At 31.0% G+C, this 26,874-nt stretch overlaps 1 protein-coding gene and 2 long non-coding RNA genes across 3 annotated transcripts in view; 2 read left to right on the forward strand and 1 right to left on the reverse strand.

Moving 5' to 3' along the window:
• The first annotated feature begins 421 nt into the window (after positions 1 to 421).
• Positions 422 to 1,375, forward strand: LOC148274313 (uncharacterized). Its single transcript, XR_015824325.1, has 2 exons — positions 422 to 1,266; positions 1,338 to 1,375. It is a non-coding gene; the product is annotated as an uncharacterized LOC148274313 (long non-coding RNA).
• A 3,246-nt stretch (positions 1,376 to 4,621) lies between these two features.
• Positions 4,622 to 6,101, forward strand: LOC148274314 (uncharacterized). Its single transcript, XR_015824326.1, has 2 exons — positions 4,622 to 5,246; positions 5,561 to 6,101. It is a non-coding gene; the product is annotated as an uncharacterized LOC148274314 (long non-coding RNA).
• Positions 5,626 to 26,874, reverse strand: part of LOC148274315 (uronyl 2-sulfotransferase homolog pip-like) — a 90,315-nt gene continuing 69,066 nt past the window's right edge. Inside the window, exon 2 of the mRNA XM_088237292.1 lies at positions 5,626 to 6,136. Coding sequence (XP_088093418.1) covers positions 5,983 to 6,136 — 154 coding nt within the window. The 3' untranslated portion in view covers positions 5,626 to 5,982. The remainder of the gene's footprint in view (positions 6,137 to 26,874) is intronic.

A 26,874-nucleotide genomic window follows, 5' to 3' on the forward strand; every position in this document is an offset into this window, starting at 1 on the left:
CACAAAATTTGTATAATGTGACGTGTTTTATCTTATTAGGACATTATCAAACCTGATATACCCGTTTAAAATTTACACATAAAAAAAATGTATATTTTATTTTTTACATATTTTTAATTACAGATCTTTTTTGTGGGCAGATAATTGTTCAGTTTGAATATTTTTATATGGGCTATGATATTAATTCTGAGTTTGTTGAACATTTTGAGTTTGGTCAAATTTTTGTGAAAGGACTGGATTCAACTCTCTGGGGAGCTGTTAATATTGATATGTTACAACAGAGTTGAAGAACATTTTAGAGAAGGTAATATATAAGGCTAGGCATCTACAGGGCTTATGGCCTGTTATTAGCTGGTTTAAGTGACCACTTTACACACTGTGTAACATTCACCATTCTGCCAATATTTGAACATCTCAGTTATTTTTTTTTTATCTGTTTATGTCTGTAAAGTTAATGAGCTGAAATCTTTATTTATGCGGGTGAGATTCATATATTTGAATTATTTCACCTACATACTAGGCGACGCATGAAATTTTTTTTTTTTTTAATTTCTATAATTCTTCATGGACCAGGTGTATTTATCAACAATATTTTGAGTTTGTACAAGTTTTTATAGACAGCTCCCCAGGGGGTTGAATTCAGTCCTTGTCCAGTGCAAAAATGTTGTTATATGCGTATCCCGCGATGAGTTTTTGGCCTAAAACTCGGTAATAATATCATGCAACATTTTGAAGGCTTTTTGATTGAATAATATTTTTTGTTTGGGCTTTTGGTTTGCGCCTCTGTATCACGCCTAGCAACCAGATTGTTGAACTTGTTCAATCACAAACAATAATGGCGGACTAATTCCCCGCTTTATTCCATTATCACAACTCAAATAACAAATGATGGCAGCGGTTGAGGGCTCAGTCAATTCTCCGTTCTGTGAATCACTGAATTTGGAGGCGTGAATAAATGGTCAATGCTTCTGAATAATTAACACAGCCCTACAATGAGAATTTGTTTACATTTAACGCATGGTTTGATCATTGTGAGAAAAAATGTGCATAAATTCCTGATGTTGGAATTATTAGAAAAAATAAGATTTTTTTTTTTTTGGCTGTAACGGTTTTTTTATACATAATAAAATAGTCTTCAAAAATAGAATAGTAGAACGTAAAAATATAAAGCTCATAAAAATACAATAAAACCTTAAAACGAAAGTAAAAGTTTTATAATTAACTTTATAACTAGATTGGTTGCAGATTAAGATAGGAAAACGAAACGTTTCTTAAATATTGATTGATTGATTGATTGATTGATTTGGTGTTTATTTTGTAGAACTCGAAATTATAAGTTTCTTAAATAGCTATTTTGGTATTTTATAGTATTGGCCTTTATATTTAGCATACTAATTAATTTTTTTTACATTTTTTTTTTGCACCACAACAGGCCAGGAGGCCTAATTACAGTGGAGAATTACGTCACAGAGCACCCAGGCTTGAGAAAAATCACATTTTATTTTTTGTGTTCTCACCGGGAATCGAACCCGGAACCTTCCGTGCGTGAGTCAAGCGTCTTGACCACTACGCCACGGAGGCCGCCGTAATCTTTATATATATAATTCCTCTGTTCGTGTGATGTCTTTTAAATTTGTAATTTTGAACTTCCGCAAAACAGTGGTTTCCCTGGCCGCACCCCTGATACGTCACGTCTATTTGTTCCTGCCATTGAAATTTGTGTAGAACAAAATCGCGAATCTTGTCGTCACAACAACCAAGACCAAACACGTCACGTTTTTCTAAGAACGTATTTTTATTGATTTACATTTATATATGAAAATGTTTCTCAACAATATTCACATTCATTTTGAAAATACAATTAATTATTCAAAATCCAATTCATATATTTTTATCAGTATTCGCAGTATGTGATATTTTCCTATTTCGTTTCGTAAGTTCGTTCGTTCGCCATTATATCCATTTCGTTTTGAGACACTCAAAAACATATTTTGCTCTCTTTCACTCTCATATGATACGAATGAATTGACGATACGGATTAGTTACAGCATAAGGCCCCAGTAGCCCGTATTAAGACTGGCAAGTGTTTTTTTTTTAACAAATTCAACACAATAAAAGTTTACCTTTTTTATACTTTATTTCATTGATTTTTTTATAACATACAAAATAACAGGAGTTTGATTAAAAAAATAAATAAATACGAACGTTGTTATACAAAAAGGTTAATTTAATTTGTGACAATATTATCAAAGTAAGGCCTCTGAAATAAAAATAAACCTTCACAATAATACGCTTACTAATAATTAAAAAAGGTAAGATATTGAGCTCAAGACTGTAATTTACTACCTCATATTATATCAAAGCAACCGATAAAAGTTTCACAAGAAAAAGTGAAAAAATAATAATCAAATAGCGATTATTAGTTTATAATGTTTAATTATTATGCCAGTCAATATAACTGCCAATTGTTTGAAATATTCTGCCAAGGTTCAAATAAACAAAAATTCACCATATTGTAGGTTGATACCGTATTTATAAATAATGCGTTATGTTTTGCGTCAAGGTTTTAAGTTTCCCAAAGAAAAATGGTTTTAAAAAGACAAAGGAATACTATTACACTCTAATTGTTATAAACTGTTATAATTCACGGGGTGAATTAAGTGATAATTATTGCATAATTATTGAAGGCATAATTCAAGTACTGAATGTTATTAATATGGATTGAGATTTCGATAAAATAATATCTCGTGGGTATTTTGCGAAAAAGCACTACGTCAAAATTTTGCTGTTTTGACTTAATGATGACGTTATACTGTTGAAAAAATACTCTTAAATCTGCAAAAACGCATTTTTTTCTTTTTTTAAATATGTAAATTGCATCATTCTTTCACCTTGCTTGTAATGTACAAGGTTTATATTTACTTCAAAGGGATAGTTATTTATTTGTTTACTTACTTAAAAAATAAAATGTTATGTTAAATTTACTTCAATGAAAACTTTGTTTAGTTATTTAGTTGATCTATTATGTGAGGATCGGGTGGGAGATTTCGGCTGTGGCCTGTTTCAGGAGTCTCTCCGCATTTGCTCTAGTGACGAGAAAACCACAGAAAACTCGTCAGGAAAAGGCGGACTATTGTCGTTCGTCAACAAATCTTTCGATCCACTTGAAGAGTGTTCGGCATTTGGTGTGATACCTTTTATTGCCTTTACTCTATTTATCATGTATAATGTCTTGACAAGTCCTTATGACTAATTACTACATGCAAAAACGCACTAAGTCCTATCTACACTACAAGTCGAGATATTTTCTGTAATAAGTCAATATAACATAAATCCGTTCAGGAAAAAAGCACCAAGGGACAAGGGACGCCGTACTGGTGGGCCATCAATAACAATATTTCGGATGTATTCGGTGGAGCTTATGGAGCAGTACTGACTTGAGAAAAGGTGAGATTGGGTCGGCGACATATCCTGGAGATGTCTAGTAAGCGATGTCTACATGCTTCACTCAGGGGTAAACGTCGCAATTATTATTTTCTTTCTTTTCTCTTTATTCTAACTAATTATTATTTTACATAACGTGATAGGTACTATACATTAGATAAAATGATTACATATTTTTTTTAATTAAAGAAAAAAAACATTTCTCACAAATTAACTATTGTAGGTATAATGTGTCTTCAATTTGAATTCCTTAAGCTAGGGTTTCCTAGGACAGTAGTGCCCGTATCTTAACGGCCGTAGTGAACGGTGATGCGGTAGGCAGCCGTCGTAGTGGTGAATAGAGAGTGGTTTTATTTTTTAACGGTGTTATCAACACCATTTTTATAGGAAACCACTTTCTAGTCACCGTTACGACGGCTGTCAACCGCATCACTGTTCACTACGGCCGTTAAAATACGGGCACCGCTGTCCTAGGAAACCCTAGCTTTACTGTGGTATTATGTATCAGCGAAAATGCACTAAGTCATGTTAATCCACTATTATTTTTTTTTTTTAATGTTTCGATAGTTCAGTGTTTATTTATTAAACTATTCAATAAAATGTAGTAAATATATCAATTTACAATTTTCTCAAGTTGGCTTAGTAATGTTTGGAATTAAAAAAAAATATTTCGTTACAAACTTTGAACTTCCATTAACTTCTGAGAAGAAGTAGTAATTTTGACTTGGTGATTTTTCGCAGAATACCCACGATCTGTTGCCTAAATTCAATAATGTAGAATTTCGGCAAAAGACCGTATAATAAAGATGCAACTTTTTCGGTTAATCCTGTGTAAGTTGGATTCGTTCCAAAGTTTTGGCTACCGTTGCAGGAGCCATTTGCAGGGTAAACTGTGTGTTTTGTAGGAAAAATCTGTGATTATGTACTTGTAATTTGTTGGAAATGGTAGCCGAAACGTTGGAACGAATCCAGCTTGCACAGGATCCCCCAAAAAATGTTCTCTATCTCTGTTGTCCCATGTTTATCTTAATAACTCCCTAAAAAGTAAAATCCAGTCAACAAACTCCAAATATTATTCAACATATTTATAATTTTATCTGTTGTATGTCCAGAAATGATGCCAATACGTGAATAGAGATTTCTCTTGATGTCTTGTTACACGTTTTTATTCTAAATCTTTTTTTTGAGCATCATATTACACCAGTCAGATTATTCAACACGAAGCCTTAACCCGGTTAAATCAATGTGGTAAGTTAATCGTACCTACAAACAAGCTGGGTACATCATCATTGCTTCCGGTTCCCCAAGTGGGGCACTTAATTAATAATGCTTGTAATATTTTAAGCAAAGGCATGTTTAAACCGACTTGTTTTTCTCCTACCGACCGTCTCTAGAATTGATGAAAATATCGCTGGCAACATAAAAGAACAATCACGATACACACTTATACAAACTTAATGTTAGAAAAAGATAGAAATATTATTACTTGTTCTTAATTATATCATCATCAAGCCCTAATCTGCACCTGATCGTACATTGGACACTACATTAAAAAATTTCATGCATTGTATTTTGATCATGTGTTACAGGAAGGGAAACTGATCAGTCTTACGCTTCGGATATTTATTCTGAAGGAGTGAAATATTGCGGAGTAAAATCACATTATCATCATCATCTTTTTTCATTATCTTTTCCCAAAATTCTAAATTATATATTTTTTTTCTAAAATTGATGTTTATTTTCTCACTCTGAACAACTATGAAGAAAATGCAATAACCTTAATTGCAGATAACAATTTACAAGTTTTAAGCAAATATATTATTTTCATACTTACGCACCCATACAAACGCACCCTCTCCCTCTTTCATTCCCACACGCACATGTATCCTCTCCCTCATTCATTCACGCATACACACATTCACATACACATGAATACAAACGTCACACAAATAAAATTACTAAACTTCTTTTCTTATATATTATGTGTCATTATATTTACAGTGGATTTTTTTAATTGGCTTTAGTATTGTTAAGATTTTTCTAATTATTTTGTTTATGTAATAGCTGTAAAAATCCCAAATAAAATGAAATAAAATAAAATAAAATAAAATAATAGAATCTAAATGTACCTATTTAAAAAGGTTTCACATGCTTTATTTTTTTGTGTACTTTCAGATTATATTTATTTTCTCTTGTTTGAAAGAAGAAAAGAAGGAAGTCTGATCTTGAGTTACTCCGTGTGCCGACAAGACAGATTAAAAAACAAAAAAATATTTTAATACAAATATTTAAAAAATACCGGTCGTCTTTATTTTTTCTAAGCTAGCGAAATTGTATGATGCATTAAAGAAAAGGGTTAAAATAGTTTGAAAAGGAAGAAAAAATATTTGGAGTCCAACCTATATAAAGTGACTGACTGTCACTACGTCATACTTGGTCTGTCTCAAATGAACAGGCGGAATCATGCGCAATAACAACATACATAGTTTCGGCGAAACCCGGACATTTTTAGGATAAATAGACTCAGTTGAGGACATTTTAGTTTGACTTACCGGTTAATTGGTTGGACGAGAGTGAGTCTTCTGGCTGAAGTTTCCCCTGCATCTGGCGCAACTTGGTACTCAGGTCTCGCGTGTGCAGGAAAAGAAACAGAGTCGAGGAAATTGCCATCAGAGCCACCAGCTCAATCGTTCTGGAATTAAAAAAAAATATTCAATAAATTTAAAATTCCTATTTTTTTAAATAAATTTATAGTACTTATTTCAAAATACAGAAACAGGATGTGCAAATTGAAGAATTATTTTTTCCAGAAGTACTTCGAATAAATAATATTAAGTGATCCGTTTTTGCTTGTATATGTAATTTTTAATACTTTTGAAATGATTTTTATGCTTTTTCATACATTTTTAGCTTGTACTATGTTCATATATAAGCTTTTGATACTTTTTAAACCCATTTTAGGTACATATATTTTGTTAAATTAAAAAAAAAAAATTCTTGTAATTATTGAAAATTTGCATATTCATATACATACATGTAATTTTTAAACTTTTCATATTTTTTAATTTGTCTTTTTTATTCAATAGATTGTTTTATAAATATATAAATCATTTTGAATTCATTTCCATACCATGTATGATGTTTTTTTTGTAATTTATAGTGTATCCTAAATTTTATTCTGCTTTTGTAAATAATGTTATAGTTAAAAATATGTAAATAATGTTATAGTTGAAGATATATAAATAAAGTTATAGTTTAATTTAAAACGTCTGTAAATAAATATTGTTATCTGCATGTTTAATAAGCAATGAATATTTTATTAATAACATTACGTTTAAAAATAGTAACACATTTTACTATAAAAAATCACAAAAAGATATTAACTTTAAAGTTACGTTAAAATTGCATAAATCAATTATGCAATTAATTAAATATTGTGCACAGTGCGTTTCTTCTATCTGAAAATTGTAGTACATTTAAGATTTCAAAATATTACAAATGTCTTTAGTAATACGATAATTACATTCAAGGAAATAAACCCATAAGTAATTTCAGTAGCCTTGTATTTGACATAAGTTACAAGGTCTCATATTATGCGTTCGAATAAATCATATTAAGGTCGAGATTCAATTTAAAGATCCTCTATAGCGCAAAGGGATTGAAAAGAGCATAGAACATAAAAACATCCTTTAACATACCAAGTCACAAAAATCGTGTAGCGAATTTCATGTTTAATTTTTTTGTACCATTCATGCGGTACAAATACAAAGCTATGTATGTCTTCGTTCTCAAAAGTCTTTCTTAATGGTTGAAAAAATACTACACGTAAATTTTCCAACGGAGTAAGGAAATATCATATTTTTTATAATTTTAAATTAAATAAGGTCTATGAAATACTGTAAAGTAAAAAAAATGTTTTTTTGGGCTTATAATTAGAATGAAAAATATTCATAATTTTTTATTCTCACAAATACGATTCATTGCATTAGTCACGCCCCTTATACATAACGATTCGGTAAAATTTTATCTATTTTTTAATACGAGTATATAATACATTCAGCAGAAGTTTAAAACAATTTAAAAATCTAATAAAGTAATAAAAATTCGCGCTCAGCCACCGTACGGGCTGGGCGTGAAATATAGTTCCTCTCCAACCGTAGCTTATAATCTTATAATAAATTTAAAAATAAGTTGTTATATGTTAGAAAACAATGAGTTAATGTTTATAAGTCGTTAGTGTGTAGTACTGTAGTCATGTTTTAGACAAACAGTGGAAAAAAGAAGACTATTTATTTAATAGCATTGTTTTATACTTTATTCTTAACAAAATATGTGACAAATAGTGAACAATGGAAACTTTCAAAAAAATTTTATGTGAATCATTAAAACCGTTTAAGAATCCATCAGCTTTTGACGCGAAAGTACCTAAATTTTGCTATTTGGAACGCTACACCCATAATTAATAAATTACAACAGTGCTATTAAAAGTGAACTGACATTTATTGATAAATACATAAAATTTCAAATATCTGCCTTCTAATAACATACAAAATGATAAATCAAACTTCTATAACTAACTTATACAAAAAAATATTTATTTAAAAATGTGAATTGAACAGGAATGTTGCGTCTCATAAAATGAAATAATACGGACCAAAATGGACACCAAGTCGTTGGAACAATAGGCATAATCCCCCAGTCTACACACGTGCGTTTCCAGAAATTCTCCAGCAGCCTAGTGGACCACATGGTGACGATATCTACCTACTGTCTACAAAAGATTCTCTTCGGACATCTATCTCCCTTTGTTAACCATGGAGTTGATACAGTGCTTTATTTATTTAGTTTTTTATTGCTTAGTTCTTGGCATGAACACTTGACAAACTTACTACTATGCTCTATTTTTTATAAATTTATTGATATCATTCTAACTTTGCTAGAATTCCACTCGTCCATGCGCTTTGTAGCTGCACGATGATTGGTTATCTAGCTTTCATATACCAACTTAAAAATACCTAAATTTTATAAATGGGGTCTAGAATTCCAATCGTCTATGCGCTTAGTAGCTGCAAGACGTGTTGTAATCTTACTCCTTTTTATAATTCATATTATTATTTTTATTTTTTTTTAGTATCATTAATACACTAAATTTATTTGTCAATTTTTAAAATGTGTAAATGGGGGCTAAATTTCTAACTGTCTATGCGCTCTGTAGCTGCAAGACGTCCTGTAATCTAGCTCCTATCTGTTATAATTTTTTATTGATCTTAATTGAAAACGAGGAACTAGAATCCCAACCGTCCATGCGCTCTGTAGCTGCAAGACGTACTGGGATATTTATTAATTGTACAGCGCCCTTGAGGTGATTTTCACAAAAATGGCGCTATATAAATTATCCAACTATATATATATAAAATGTTTTAAAGTATTGATTTAGCGAGAAAATTATAAAGTACCGTTTCAAATATTTCTAAAGTTTAAAAGGTTTGTACTTGATTAAAAAGTAATGTATGTACGACGTCGTTCAATTTCAAGTGATTAAGATTTTAAGTGGCAGAATAAACATTAGACTAGAATGTAAAGTGAAAACAATTTTTATATGAAATAAAATTAGTGTAATCTGTAGGCGACGCCATGAATGGACATTAAATGTGTTTACGGACCCAAAAAACACACAAACAAATGAAAGTTTGTATTTACACGCGATAATTTAAGATTTTTTCACTTAGTGAAATCTAATTTATCTTGCATCTGACCTTGCACGAGAAGAGAGTTTTTTTATTAACGATGGTGCTATAAATGACTCCGGTTAATGTGAAGTTTCGCTGATTACACAGGAAGATGCAACTAACGACATATAGGAATAATCTTACCCGTGCTAATGGTTTCTGTAATTAATCAAAACTCTCGGTGAAAATAATTACTAAAATTATTTATACAGATATTCTATCAAAAATATAAAATGTTTACACTATAAAATGTTGTTCAAGTTTATACTATTTAATTACAAAACCAATATTATTTCATAAACAATCATTTAATAATAAACTTTTAAACACCAGATTTTATGTTTGATACTTTCAAAATACTAAAAAGACATACAACATATTGAAAAAACTATTCATACAGCCCATATAACGAGTCATAGGTGAATATTATTTTACCTGCTTTAAATAGTGTCACAATAAATATTTTATCCCCCAGGGGCAAATCGTCAAAATTAGCGATTATGCACAGCTTACCATTATATTTGACTTTCAATAATAATGTTTTATCGTAAATATGTTTATGCAAAAAAAAGTAAAATAATTTTTATCTTTATATATATAATTCGTCTGTACGTGTGATGTCACTGAACTTCTCAGTGGTTTTCAGCGAAATGTAGATCTTTGCGCTGTGCGTGTTCGTAGGTATTAAAATTTTAAATCGAATCTGTGAAAAAAAAGTTAAAACTACAAATATTTTTTTCATAAGCCCACTAGGGTTACATTCGACGAGAATGCATTTACAAAAAAAAATGGAAGGATGTTGTTTTTTTTATGTTTAAAAAAGTTTGTTTTTGAATAATTACAAACAACATTGGTCAATAATTACTAACAACGTCAGATGGAATAAATACTTATTTCTTGTCACGCGAAAGGAGACATTAAGATTAATTTTGGAGAGTAGGCTAAAAGAGTCTACTTTATTATTTAATAATTTATGAGAGAATTCTTGTCTCCACCCGACCGAGTTTTTTCAAGGTATGCTGGGCTACAACAGTTTAGAGACTAGAAGGAATGTGTATTTGACTACACATTTTTATCGATTGTTGCGCGGTGTGATCGATAATTCTGAGATTATGATGAGCATTGGTTGGTATGTTCCTGATAATTACCTAAGACAGCGTCAGCATTGATTGTTTCATATTTCGATATACAAGAACAACCTGCCTATAGTTATGCCAGTTGGCAGGGCTACCGCTATGCTGAACAACATCGCTCTGGATATTGAGCTGTTCCATATATCCGAAGGGGTTTTCCAGAGCAGGATTCTCCTACTACTTTGACATGAGTCTCTTTCATTATATTTTAATTTCTTATAATATGTACGTATTGAATATATGTTTGTAATGTATATGTTATATCTAAATGAATTAATTGAATAACCTTAGCATGTTCATTATTGTTCATTGTGATCACTCAAATGCTTAGCATGTTTTTAAGCATGTTGATAGTTATTTGTGAGTGAGCTACAGATGTTAAAATACGCACTGTATTTTGTTTTTCGCACCGTTAAGGTTTAATAAATGTATGAAGTTCAAAGCTAGACACTGAATCAAATGCCCCGTGGGAACATTCCGTAGAAATATAATTTTCATAAAATATTTGTATCCAGTGCCAACGGTAACACTGTTAATAAGATGAATCTACATTGAGGTCGGTCAGATATTAGATCTGAGTCGTGTTATAATACTGAGGCGGTGAGTTATGAGTCGACACTCGGCCGAGATATCGCAGTCAGCACTCGACTCTCGGTTATGCCTGTTGGAAGTACTATCGCTATGCTGAACAACATCGTTCTGGATATTGATATATTCTATGTTTTTAAAGGGGTTGTCCGGAGCAGCATTCTTTTACTACTTTGACTTGATACAGACTGTAGGCGTGTCATTTTGTTCATTGGTAGACCTGCATAGATTCCATTACAATAATTGACTCTAGATACTACAAACGCATTTATTAATTGACAGGTGGCATCAACTGGCAACTTTTTGCGTATGCATTTAATTTGTCTCAGCTTATGGAGGTATGAACTTATCGTTCTACTAATTTGAGCGTCAAGAGAAAGGTCAGAATTAAGTAAGACTCCCAGTAGTTTACCGGTGGGTAAAGCGGTACTCTCTACAGCGGGTAGTGCCGTATCCTGAATTATATTCTGTCGTATGGCTGAAGCCACCCATAGTTGTTCCATTTTCGATGGATTTAATGATAGTCTGTTTTTAGCCACCCAGTTTCCTATTTTCTCAATGCATCCATAAACCAAATTAACAAGCACACTTCTCTCGCCTGGTTTGCAATAAAAATAAATCTGTGTATCATCTGCATAGCACTGAGACCACAATTCACATTCTTTTATAATGTTATCTATATATTTAGTTTATAGGAGATAGAGGAGTGGTCCGAGTACTTATTAAATATGAACGTATTTAATGTATGTTTGTAATATATATGTTATTTTAAAATAAGTGAATTGAGATGAATGAGTTTATGTTAAATTATGTTTTTTTAAAACACAACATTTCATGATCAGTATGAAAACGTTAAATGAATGGAATATTGGCACATCTAGAAACCAGAATTGTGAACGTACAACGGTTGAATCTTGTAAGAAGCAAAAGAGCCGTTGCACTATCTACCTGCTTTTACTCGTTAATCCAGAGATATTCTCACCTGCTTTAGAAAGCGTTAGCCTGCAGGTAAGCGATATGTAACGCGTGTTTTTATGGAGAATATTATTATGGAACATAAAATATATTTGTTTACGACAGTTACAAACAAGTAACTCTAGCATCTCTTCGCTTTCACTATGAAAATGACACCTGCATTTGAGTCATATTGTACAACATATTGTTTTCGGTGTTATGATTTTAAAAATACGTCTTAGGAAAATAGTAAATGCTGATTACCTGGCAACACGTGGGCCAATTTTTATTACATTAAATTTATTACAGTGAATGGTATTTATATCATGGAACTTTTTCTGATTGTTAAATCAAGACTTGAATATCTTAGTACACAGGAAAAAAGGAATAAAAGTAAATTAAAATTGTACTGGCGAAACAATTATTTATACAAAGAGGGCCTAATATGCATGCCAGTAAAAAAATATAATTAGCTTCCTAAAAATATTAAGGTGATTCTAAACGAAAATATGAAATTTATTATTCATATTAAAAATGCAATTTTTACGTTTATTTTCAATGGAAATTTTACAAAACTTGGTTTGCGGAAACCTGACATTATATTGATTTTCACAAATGGTGTATAAAACAAAAAATAAGATAGATATTTTTTTGTTTGGTTGAAATAATAAAAAATCTTTAAATGCGATTATCTCGGAACTTGTTTAAATGACTAATGCATTCTGTCAGTAAAGCCTCGATATAAAATAAAAAATCCTATAAACTTCCTCATAGTCTCAAAATTAAGATATTTAGGCAAATCGTAAGAGCGTGAATATACATTTTTGAATCTTTAAGACATCAGCCGTTTTTAACCCTTTCCTGCAAATTTATAAAACTTTCCCCTGTCCCCAATAAAATAATTGGCCTTTACAGTTGGAAGTAGGTTACCTCCTTAACTTCCACACTCCGGTTCTTGCCCATCAGGTTGTTATATCTACACTGAGGTTAATACATACTTAATATAACGCATAGCCCGGCACTTTGACCAACCACCGGTTATATTATCTAGGCAAGCTTTCTTCTGCCTGCTCAAGTAATGTAATGCCTGATCATGGCATTGCAATTTCCAATTTGCCGTGATTTGCGGTCAGAGAACCCTTATTAACTCGGTAATCACTATGTAGTCTTCAATGGGTAGCTTGACGCGTAGCTCGAGTAAGTATATTTCATTATCATATCTGGAGCAGTTATGAAATATTATGTGGGAACGCGGGTGATCTATGACGCTTACATAATATCATGCATTTATCGCAAAGGTGAAACAAACGGTTTTATAATTGCGGAGGAAAATGTTTACAGAAGTTGATTTTTGCATAAAATCTGTTTCGCTATTTATTGATAGTGTCATGCGTAAAACTTAAGATGCTGTTAAATATTTTAAAGCTTGCGCAATTATTGCACTAAACTTTTTTTTAAATATACGAACTCAATCTTAGATCTTTTTTGATTACGTCTTTTTTGGATTTCGACTGCAATTTTAACCCACAGAATGTGCAAATTTTGTTTTAAATTTTAACATAGATGAGCTCAATTCTATTTCAAGTTATTAATGGATAAAGATTTAATTTAACTAATTTCCTAGTCAGTCAAATCTTTAGTGTTTTGCATAAAATAAAAATTATTTATAACAATCTAGGATACCTACAATATGCATGCATATAACAATAAATTTATCGAGGCTGATATTTTTTATGACAATATGTGTAAAAAAGTAAAAAATAATAGAAAAATGCACCGATAGTGAGTAAGTAAAATACAAAAATACGAAATGATTTTTATAACATTCGAATGATGTAGTTTATTTTTATTTTATAGTTTTAAGAATTTTGAAAATAAAAACTAATAATGGAAAACGAAACACGTAAATTTCTCCATGGTCGTTTCCGAGCCGGTGTAGTCTGATGATAATGCATATGATTTTTCAAAGGAAACTTTGATTTTGTACATCTACGATAAATAACGCACGGTACTGTTAATGATAGGTACTAGGTTTTTAATTTTATAATTAATTAAAATTGGTCATATTAATTAACAAAATATTAAATACATTTTTTAAATTATTATTTCAACTATTATTGCACGCCAGAAAATCTGATTTTGTTTTCATTACAAAAATAAAAAAACTTTTATAGTTTTATTTCACTTTTATTTATAATTTTTTACCAGTGACCGGGTTTCATCGTGACCGACATCGTCATACTGGTGGGAGACTAACAAAAATTCTGATTTTCTGAAAAAACAAAGTTTAAATTTAAACATGTGACGTAAAATTTTTGTTCTTATTATTCTGCAAAATCTGAATATTTTCTAACTTCTAATAGGCAAACATGATTAGAGGAATATTTAGTGAATTTTTATGACAGATACTTACATGCACATAAAATGTGTTCGTACTGTCATGTGAAATAAAATACTTTTTTTCAAATAAAATTTTGGATAGCGCATAACTTATTTATTAAACTTTATTAAAATCGAATTGTATATGCGTAATTCAATATCGCGTTATTGTGTTACTCAGTAGATCTTGTTATATGAACTGGAAATCAGACAGTAAAATTTACGCACAAAAGCGCACTGGAGAAAAATTCTACACGCTCGAGTGTTTTTTCCTGAAACATTCCGTAACTTAACTGTTGGCAGATATTATTGTATCGATCATTTCATACCGCTACTTTGTATGAATATTTGATTGCCCTATTATTTTTCTTTCCTCTGTCTGTGTGTTGGGTCAAACGAGTGTGAGTGGATTGTTGCACATGTTAATTTAACACTCATGAGAACATTGAAATTAATGCACAATTATAAGCATTGCATTTGGAGTTATTACGTTTAGAAATGAAACATAATTTTATACCGTTTCTCATTGCAGCACTATAGAAGCTGTGAGAAATACGAGTATTAAAGAAAAAAATCAATTGTGATAACTAGCCCCTCCCAGTTTGCTTCCTACTTTCTTCAATGATGTATCTGTAATACACGAGTACTTAGAAATCTTTATAACGCGTTGGTGCAAAGTAGACTCGAAAATGGCTCGATGATTTAGGGACCGTGTGCGGTAAAGTACTCCCTTATGGTGGAGAGGGTTCAGAAGAAATTTCTTCGGTTTCTCTACATGGAGAGTACGGATATTATCCATGGATTTATCCCACTGAGTTCCTTCAGGGTATACTTGGTGACAGAAGTTTGAAGACCAGAAGGAGTGTGTATTTAACTACGCATTTCTTTCGATTGTTGCGTGGTATTATTGACAACCCCGAAATAATGCGGAGCATTAGCTTTTTTGTTCAAGATAATTACCTTAAACAGCGTCAGCTTAGACTGTTTCACATTCCAATAAACAGGACCAACCTGCCAATGGTTATGCCTGTTGGAAGGGCTGTCTCTATGTTGAACAATATTACTTTGGGCATTTTTCCCGTCTCTGAGGGAATTTTTCGTTACAAGATTGCCTTACTTTTTTAAACATATTATTCTCTGGATATTATGTGTTATTTTTATTCATACCTAATTTTACTTAAAACTTGAGAATTTTAATTATTTCTATATGTATGAATTAAGATATTCCATTTTGTAATGTACATATATATGAATAAATAAACTAGAAAAAAAAATATTTTCACGGACAAACGAGTAAATACGTTTTTGTTAAAACTATGTGTGTAATTCGTAGAAGGTACTATGAAATAACTTATAAAAAAATGATTTGGCATCCCCAGTGCCAGCGAGTGAAAGGTAACACGCTTGCCTTATGAGCTGGAATTTTGTGTTCGATTTGCAGGCCTCTTAGACTGTTCTAGTCGCAAACAATCTGGATCAAAAATTTATTCACCAGCTTGCCATTTTTTATAAAAATGGAATGAAAATAAATTAATGGTGGTATTTTTAGAAGGTATCGTGAAAAATTAATAAAATTAAAAAACGACTAGTAATTAATTATCTCAATCACATAATGTAATTTAAAATATACAATAAATGACGTAACAGCACAAAATAAAATGTTTAAATAATGATACTTATTTATATGTTACAAAAGAGATGAGGAATGAGAACGAGAATGATTTTAAAGAAGGAAATATAAATTTTATAACCAGCTAATGACAGGTCATAAGCTCTGTAAATGCCTAGACTTCCATATTCCCTTTTTAAGGTATTCTCTATCTCTGTTGTAACTTATTAATCTTAATTACTCCCGAGGGGGTGAAATCCAGTCTTTTGTCTACAAACATTTGAACAAACTCAAATATTGTAATAAAACCAACTGGTCCAAAAAGAAGTTTACAAAAAGGAAAATGTTTTCAGGTGTTGCCTAGTATGTGAAATAATTCAGTAACATGAATCTTTTCACAACACTAAAGGTTTCAGCTCTTAAACTTCACTAAAATCAACAAATAGAAGAATTAAAGAAATATGAATGTTGAAACATAGACAAAATGGTGAATATTACACAGTGAGTAAAATAGCCACTCAAACCAGACAATGACGGGTCATAAGTCCTGTAAATGCCTAGATATCCATATTCCCTTCTTTTTTTATTTATTTTTATTTATTGGGGATATCAACAGTAATACATGTAACAAAAATATAACAAATAAAATATACAGAGAATAAAACCAATGACAGATATCCACAGAAATACATTAAATACACGTACAATACATACTAGTGTGTTTGTGTGAGTGTAAGTGAGTGAGAGGGTGGGTGAGTGGGTGTTAAATCGGAATGAGGGTGAACATGTGTGTAAATATTGCACAAGTGTCAAATGTCGAAAATATAAATGTATATAAAATATTAAGAATTAGAGATAAAATAAAAATAAAATAAAATAAAATTAGATAAAAAAAGACTTTATTATTGAAACTAAGTATAAGACAAAAAAGTATGTTTTAAGACGCGCATTTTAAATGTTATTTTTTTACAATCAAATGGATCAATGAGCGGAAAGTTCAAATTATATTTACGAGCAAAACGTATAAGTAGAGAGTTCTGGGCATAGTTCGTACGAACTGCTGGCACGTGAAATAGAGAGCTCGACGTGTGACGGGTGCGGTAGCCGGGGACATTTAATGATAACTCGGACAAAAGAGCCGGACTATCAAGGCGTCCACTAAGTATGTCATGAAGCACCCCCATGTCTAATAGTAGACGGTGATCTTCAAAAGTAAGCAAGTGGTGCTTTTTGCTTTAAGATATTCTCCATCCCTGTTGTAATTTGATAACCAAATATAATGTGTTTTATTGGCTTTGTTATGCAACAACACTCAAAGATGTCTTATTATGGCACAAACCTCTTGACTTTCGAAAAAATATTTTTGTAATCTTTCAACGAATAGAATCCAAAGCCTCTTTTGTTAAAACAAAAGTCATCGCCATTACACCACACCAGTCGTATTACGGAAGAAAACACAATTTGACTTCTTAATCTAACTTGAAGTTGGGTATTAATGCATAAAGTAATATAATAGAATTTATATTTTTCTCGAAGTATAAATATAATCTACTAAAAAATCCATGATTTCTGGTTTCCCCGTCTAAATTCCGTATGGCACACGATCAAAAGAAAAGTGAAATTACACAACCTTATTATGTAATCATTATAATGATTCTAATCCGCATTTGGAGTAATTAACATTAAAAGTGAGACGGATTCTATTAAAAGCGTCCCGTTACATATTATAATGATAGTAATTCATCACACGAAAGGATCGCTGAGAACTTTTCATCGCTTGTCACTCCTTTTGATGAAATCATTTCACTGATGAAATAATTAATATTCATCCGAGGCATCTGATTCTGACATTAATTATTCGACTAAGAAAAAACGCGCATGCCAAAATAGAAGAAATTATGGTGATCTTAAAAACAAGTTTTCAATGAAAGTGAAGATGTGAATGAACCCAAGTGGTAGTATTTTATAATAAATTACTTTTAGTACAGCTGAGATCGTTAATTATTCTATAAAGATATCAGCAGTATACCTTTTAAGAGTATGCTTTTGTTACAAGGAATTTATATAACATTATGGATGAATTATTTAGCACGTAATAAATTTAATTTTGCTTTATGCGCCTATGGCAGTTAGTAGCTTTGTATGGAAAGTAATTTAATTAAATAACTATCGCTATTTGTAATTTATCTTTCTATATTTTTTTACTATTATTTAATTTTTAATTGTTTATAAAATTATATATTTTACATCTGATTTATGGTATACATTCAAACAAAACATTAGTTAACAATATTTTAAGATTGTCCAAATTTTTGTAGACAAGGACTGGATTCAACTTCCTGGGGAGCTGTTTATATTAACACATTACAACAAAGATGAAGAACATTTAAGAGAAGGTAATATATAGAAGTCTAGGCATCTACAGGGCTTATGACCTGTCAATGGCTGGTTTAAGTGGCCACTTTACACATTGTGTAACATTCACAATTCTGCCTATATTTAAACATCTATATTCCTTCTAAGAATTGAAGGAATATAGATGATCGAATATGGACAGAATAGTGAATGTTACATAGTGTGTAAAGTGGCCACTTAAACCAGCCATTGACAGGTCATAAGCCCTGTAGATGCCTAGACTTCTATATTACCTTTCTTAAATGTTCTTCACCTCTGTTGTAATATGTTAAAACATTAGTTCATAAAAAAAAAATATTTTTTACTCAAATTGTTTTATATGTTTTTTTTATTTGAAGCACTTTCTTTGTGGTTATTCATTATAACAAAAAGGTTACGTAAACCTTGACGAAGAAGCTTGTTTGTTTTGAAACCGGTCGGTGGAAAAAAAAATCACGGGTTAAAAACAAAGCTGTTTTATTTATTTTATTAATTTATTTTAATTTACAGTCTTTTAATTCCATAATTATATAAAATCATGATTTACAACCCCTGCTTGCACTTGTATATAACATAGTAATTTGTTTAGTCTCCCACCAGTCTGACGATGTCGGTCACGATGCAACCCGGTCACTGGTAAAAATAAAAATAAAAGTGAAATAAAACTATAAACGTATATTTGCTATTATGACTTATATTGTGTTTTATATAAATTTTAGTATAATTTGGAGAAATGTAAATGTTTCAACACAGGGCGAATGGTGAATGTTACATATTTTGTAAAGTGGCCATCTAAATGAGCCAATGACAATGAAAGAATCCACCCCTTTTCCGAAACTGTTCATAAAGACTTGAGTCTTCCTTGAGTTTCGCATATCAATATAATTTTTTTTAAACTAATTAAGCGAAAATTTTATATATATTTACAATCAAACCGCGGAAATAACAATGATGAAACTGGTCACTGGATATTGCAAATTTGTGGATTAAAGTATCACTCGTGTTTTATTTATATGATAAAACAAAGAAACTTTAAAAACTTTCATTGTACCCCTCACTGCAGTATTGTCAATGACAGCTTACCCACCACATACCGCACACCGCATCTGAGGACATAAGTTTCCTTGGCGGTGCCCACATACACGGAAAATTTGCTCGTTGTCAAACGAGAAAAGCTGCCCGAAGGAGCTCTCTGAAATCTGGTAGCCTTAGCATCTTTGTGCTGAAAGAAAGTAATCCAGAAGTACATAATATGTAGTTCATTGGATTGAGAAGAGAGGGAAGTGAATTCTTCACTGACTGGGATTAAATTGATTGGACATGATCAATTCGCCGAAATGATTACAAAACTTTTTTAAAGCCTTGAAATTCTTTTTAGAAGCCACCAGATCTGTTTATCCGACAGGACCTATAACAGGGCCACGGATAGTAGCGAGAAGCTCCATTCGGTAATCATAGAGAAGGGGAAAGGGACAAGACCACAGGATGTGTATTGTCAATGACAGGTGAAAATTTCTGTAAAAACCTAGAATTCTCTAATGTGTTCTTCATTTTTGTTGCGATAAATTTCTATCTTAGTGGAATCCAGCCTTGTCCAAAAACATTCTGACTTACTCAAAATATTGTTGATAATCTGAAAACCTTTTTTTTTTATCTTTCTTGTTTAAAAATGGTGGCTTCTCTTGTGTCAAGCTCTTTTAGATCCATTCCCAGATGATCATTCGGTTTTGGATTCTCAAAGTAGGTGCATTTGCAACAGTTATTGTTGCATTAAATGCACGACCAGTTAAATTACTGTTTCCTAAACAAGTAACAAGACGGGTAATCACGACCGTAGCCAAATATGGCGTAGATAGACCTTCGAAGCCTACCGTTTCCTCTTCTATACCAGCAGTGTCAGTTCAACCTTCAAGGCTACGCATATTAAGACTAATGAAATATTATTCTGTTTTCACGAATAGAGAATTAGGATCAGTAATTTCAAAATCAACGAAGGCTAAATTTTGTAACTAACTCATCGTGATTGATTTTGATCACGAATTAGAGCAATAGCTGTTTTGTTTGTAATGATTGAAAGAAAATTTGAATAGTCTTTAAGGTTTGGCATCAATTTTCCACAATAGTTTTTTTGCTTTTGTACTAAAATATCAAATGAAAATCACAATGGTTCGGGTTTGCACACCGTCTTTTTACTATATGTCCAAATATTTTATCTATTATATTCCTTAGAGATAAGATTGATTCGTGATTAAAGGATTAGAATTGGCAGCTGTTTCAACGAAAATTAAGACGCTCTTCTGAAAGAGGACATTAAAGTGAAGGCAAATGATCGGTATTTTTTTTTCTTTGGTTGATTTAGAAGAATTTTGGACGTCATTTAAAGTAGCTCATTTAAAAAAAATAATTCAAACGTGTTTCAGAAATTTCGCCGTTCAATCGACGCTCTAATTTTTACCGCGTGTAATAAAATATTTTTAGATCCGATGTCCCATAGCACTAAACTTTCTTATTGAATGTTTTATACAAAAATGTGTACATTTGCGTACTGATTTAAAGTACCTTCGTCGGTAACCTGTAATTGAACATGTTTCGAAGAAAAAAATCATACAAATAATACTTAAGCACTTTTTCTCATGGAAAATTAAAGTTTATGTTATTTATTGAATTGCAATTAACTTTGTAAAATAATATGATTAAATTTGTAAAATAAAACACTTGTTTATACATAATCTGTACTCTGTATTATTCTGCATATTTGTGTTTAGTTCGTAACTACAACTGTAGATGGAAAAATCTGTGCTTTTCTAAACTATATAAATTATAGTTGTGCTCTATTATAAATTTAAGTAGTTTTATGACAAAGTGTAAAATTGAATTATTTAAATTAAATTTTAATTAACAAGCAATTAAAGATAACTCAGTTAAGTTCCCATTGTTATCAAGTCCCAGGGTCTAAGGAATTTAAATTTGCAATTCAGATTTGTTAAAAAAATGTGTACATTTTCAAAATACTGCTAGTCGAATTGCATGGTTTGTTGTCCATAAAAAATGTAACAAATCTGAAGGAGTTATCCGTTAATTACAAGATTTAGTATTTTTCAAGCATAAATTACATTTTTTACGTAGCCGTTCATTCCATTACTTACTTCTTAACATACGTCAACTTTGATGACTCTTACGATCATAAACACTATAATAATCATAATTAACCGTTGCTAAACACAATAGAGACATAATTATTTTTCTGTAACTAATCCGTTACATTACAATTCTACGTAGTTCTACCACAAAAATAGTATTTTCTTCATTTTTTATATCTCCATGACCATTAAACCAGTAAATGAAACGAGTTTATCTGTGACAGATAGTTTTTATTACGTCAGTTTATTTACAGTTAATAATACTCTACTTTATATCTTACAGTAGACATACAATTAAATTCAGTACAACAACAATGTTTTCATTAATTAATTTATTGTTTAGTATAAATTATGTTATATAACAGCATGAATTTTTTTTTTACACCACAACAAGCAAGGAGGCCCAATTACAGCGGTGAATTACAATACAGAATACCCAGGCTTGAGAAAACTAACTTTTTTTTTTGTGTTCTTACCGGGAATCGAACCCGGAACCTTCCGTGCGTGAGTCAAGAGTCTTGACCACTACACCATGGAGTCCGCTGTTTGAAAACTAATAATATTTCAATTCGCAGCGCTTTAAAAAAAAAACACTTACACTTATACACAAATATAATATCGAAAAAGTATAAAATGGCGTAAAAATTCTAAATGTACATAAGTCGAATTTATATTTTGAAATCTAACATTTATTATTCGTTTCATGAACTTCAAATTTTTATTTATTTTATTTAGTTATTTCAACATTTTACTCCAAAACCCAAGACTAGAAGATTTCCAATGTTAAATATAAAATATAAATAAATATTTCATATGCGCCCTCCTAGGAATCGAACCCAGGACCTCAAGCGTGGTAGGCGAACATGCCACCAATTATACAACAAAGCAGACTTTTCTTCACTCTATTCCATGTTTTAAGATTTTCACCTGAGAGTGGCTATCGAGTCAAAAGTGCTCCAGTAAACAAGTGCCATATTAATTATTGTGAATAAAATTGAAGTATTATTTAGGACGATTTTTAGAGCGCTATTTTCGTAAAAACCATCTCAAGGTCGCTTAACTCGAAGACATATTCGAAACATTGTATTGGTCAATAGAGAAAAAAGTACTTATCTCGTACACATACCGCCCAGGTAAAAAATAAAACATTAGCGTAATTTGTAACATGAATAAAATGTGATTTATAAGTTTAAACACTCTTTTTATGTGGTAATCTACAGAAAACGGTTTTAGATGACTTATGGTTACGTCTTTTGGACAGCAAAAACCCACGGTGACGTAATGTCATAAGATGCCCTAAATGACGCCCTACATTTGGCAGTGACAGAAAAAAAGTTGTGACATTTCAACAGATCTGAAAATCTGTTGTGTACTTGAAAAGGCTTGTCTGTTGCGTAAGGAGAGCAGTTTGTCAAAAAATTAAACATATTGTCAGAAAATAACACCATGATATTATTGAGTAGTTAACTTTTAAAAGGGCGTAAATTGATATTTAGTAATAATAAAACAAAGTATTTTCTTTGTTTAAAATCACTACATCAATTTTATCTGCCGACCAGTTTCAGAACAGGTGTTTAGTGTTTTTTGTCCAGGCTACCATTTCTTAAGAAAAAGATGAGGGTTGGTAAGGTATTGGATTGGATTGAAATACAATTTTAATTATTTAACAAATTTAGCGAAGGACTGTTATAAAGCATGGAAAATAAATAAGTCAGTGTTTCGCATATTTATTTTATTTTATTATTAAGTAATCTATTGTATTACATTTTTTCCTTAAAGGATTAACAGCGGAAGTTCCATTGAACTAAATTTTCAGGAAACTAGATTTCCAAAACTTCATTACTTTTGAACCAAATGAGATAATTTGGTTCAATAGTAAAAAAACGCCTGAAACATAATTACTCGTATATATCCGCAGAATTCTGAACTCCTTGAGTTTTTTTTTTTTTTTCTTGAAACGTATTTTTTATTTATCCCGTTTTCTTTCCTAGGTTCCTTTTTCGTTGTTTTTCCTTCCAACCTCATTATCTGATCCCATATTTTCCTCATCATTTAATACGAATAACATAATGCACTTTAAAAAATATATGTATTATGAATGTTAATATATGCAAGCCTTATTCTCCCAATTAAAAAACAGCTGTTATTATTAATTTATTCGGTTTTTTTAAAACATTTTATTTTAACATAAATGAATGTTTCTTTTAATATATATTGATGTTTTTTTAGTACAAAATTTTGACGAATCTCTTTTTTTGACCAGTCTGTTCTTTGGTTGACTGGAAGATGTTGCTTTTAGCAGTAAATCCGCTAAAGTACTTATTATCTGTACTTAAAGTTTTAAATAATAATAATAATAATTTCAATTCATAATGAACTTCAAATGTAAAGAAATTATTATTTTAAAAACGACAGTGCATATAAAAAAAACATTTCTAATACCACTGATGTTGCATTAAAAGAAAGTTTTTATTTTAACTTAACAATTTATATATATTTATGTTTTCGACACATGACACTTGTGCAATATTTACGCACATGTCCACCCTCATTCTAATATAACGCCCACTCACCCACCCTCTCACTCACTTACGCTCACACAAACACACTACACACTAGTATGTATTGTACGTGTGTTTAATGTATTTCTGTGGATATCTGTCATTGGTTTTATTCTCTGTATATTTTATTAGTTATATTTTTGTTACATGTATTACTGTTGATATCCTCAATAAATAAAAAAAGCATTTTTATGACGAAAGCGGACTTTGGCGTTTTATTCATGTATACAATATCTTATTATGATAATTTCTGCATAACTTCAAAACAGCAAAAAGTGGACTCCCGTGTTTTATCCTCTAAGATATAGAAATAGTCATAATAACCCATTAAATTATTTGATATATAAAAATATGTATTTAACATATTTTTTTCGCATTTCACGAGAAGTAACGACCAAACCATAAGGGTTTTTCTACGATTTTTAACCCCGAAACACGATTTAGTCACAAAATATGAATGGTTTTCTAAAAAACACTATTTTTAAATTTTATTTTCTCGACTGCCCCAATATTCTTATTTTAGAGCATCATCACCATAATTCCCTCTCCGCACCTAATGATGCATTGGGCACAGGATTGGTACACCAATCGCAGCATATCTCGATAAATTTTGTTGCATAAAGGTAAGGTGATCAGTGATCAGTCTTACGATTCAGGTACCAGTCCAGGGATTATGAAAGATTCTGATGTGAAAACACCCTTTTAAATAATTAACATATTACAACAGAGATGAAGAACATTTAAGAGAACGTTATTTAGAAGTCTAGGCATCTCTACAGGGCTTATGACCTATCAATGGCTGGTTTAAGTAACCACTTTACACACTGTGTAACATTTACCATTTTGCCTATATTTGAACATCTATATTCCTTCAATTCTTTCATCTGTTGATGTTTGTGAAGTTAAAGAGCTGAAACCTTTATTTCTCCCTTCCCTTTATTAAAACACTTTTAAATAAATATTTCAAATCAACTATGTCGGGCATCGAACCCGAGACCTCTTGCACGGTAGGCAAACGCGCTGACCATTACACCACGAGACCGACAAAAGTAAATAATAATAAATATTTTTATAAAATACATTTCTTTTTTAAAGAAAAAGATAAATACTTTAGTTCTTATTATTTATTTAAATATTAAAATTTTCCGACCATTTCCTAAGTCTTTATATTTTCTTTATTATGTGACTCGTAAGTTTCTTCATATTCATTTTTATATATTTATTATAATTATAAAGGGTACGTGTAATAATGAGAAATATAAGAAAATAGTAATAGTCACAGTTTTTAGAGGGAATAGTCTAGAATCATATTTTTAATCCGAGATAAATATAACAAATCCGCTGCGTGTTAAATGACAACTTACTTCGACACACGCGTCACAATATATCTTTAAAGATCGCAGGGACGTCAAGAGCTTGTACAGTACTGACCTTCACCTTCAAAAGCAGACAAACACGTGATTTTAACAATAAAATAGCTAACTGTCACAAAACGAAGATTTAAAACAATATTTCGCTATTGTAAAAAGTCGGAGATTGATTTTATAAATACTGATGTGTCTACCCGGTGCTAAAATTTGTGCTTACTACTAATAGGGAAATTTAAATTAAGTGCTTTGAAATTAAGTAAAAATCTATTTTGAGCCATAATTTCAGCATGAAAGACTTATATTCTATGATTCAATATAAAAATGCCATCATGTTAACCAATTTAAGTGCTTAATTTGTTATAAAACCGTCACGATGCATGAAAAATAAACCTGGATGCGTTTATTAGAATTGGTTCCACAGATACTAAAGACCTCTATTTGCGCATGCGCGGACTGGTGAAATTCAGTACTGGGGTACCGCCTTAAAGGAATAAAAACACTTAAGCGGAGTATATTTGACATCAGTCCGCGCATAACTGCGCCGTCGGAAGGTTGTGTGTGGGTTGTCGCAAGTTATTAATAAATTAACATCGAACCCATTTCAGATCGCTACGATTAAAACACCAAACCAATAAAAAATCTATCTTATATTTATTAAAAATATTAGTTTACTTACAGCTGATTTTATTCAATAAATAAAAAAATACATACTGATTTTTAAGATATCAATTTTTTAGGGAAGCATTGGTTCCACCCAATATAAAGACGGACCGCGCATGGTATCTACGTACACAGAAGCGAATGTGGAAAAGAGAGAATTATTGCACTAAAACAGCGGGTTTCATTTAATTAAATTCTAACATCATTTTGACAATAAGTGTTTTTACGCTTGAGTCATTGAACTTTTTACAAAGACTAATGATTTAATATTGTATTCATAGTAAACAAAAGGTAATGAGATGTTCATTAAGCTATGGAAAAAAAGAAGTTCAGCGGTTGCACGACATTGTTGTAAGAAAACGTTGTTTGTTCCTAGTTTTTATTTGTCATTCCGCCGGATATGAAAGACAGAAGAAGAAAATTACTATTGAGATAAAATCGTTGTACTGACATTAGTTGGTCTATTTATGTTGAGAAGATAGAAATGACATAATATGGTAATAAAGATTCTTGCTGCTCTAGAATTTTGAAACAGTGACATGAAATTGAACAGTATTTTTTAGAAACCTTGACCTATCTATATTCCAAAACTGAAATTACATATACGCGTGTTTGTTTGCATGTATCTATGCATGATTTTGTTTGTTTGATCGTCACAACAAACGCTATGGATTTCGGATGCAATGTCAAATTAAATTCGGATTATTATTCTAATTATTATGGACAACTTATGTAGCGCCATTTCCGTAACCGTGATTCTATAAATATCGATGAAGAATATTTTGAGTTTGTCCAAATTTTTGTAGACAAGGACTGGATTCAACTCCCTGGGCAACTGTTTATATTAACATTTCACAACAGAGATGAAGAACATTTAAGAGAAGGTAATATAGGAGTCTCAGCATCTACAGGA

The sequence above is a fragment of the Micrasema longulum genome, unplaced genomic scaffold (genome assembly GCF_059751315.1).
Source record: "Micrasema longulum isolate JH-2025_06_02 unplaced genomic scaffold, ASM5975131v1 h1tg001688l, whole genome shotgun sequence".
NCBI classification, from domain to species: domain Eukaryota; kingdom Metazoa; phylum Arthropoda; class Insecta; order Trichoptera; family Brachycentridae; genus Micrasema; species Micrasema longulum.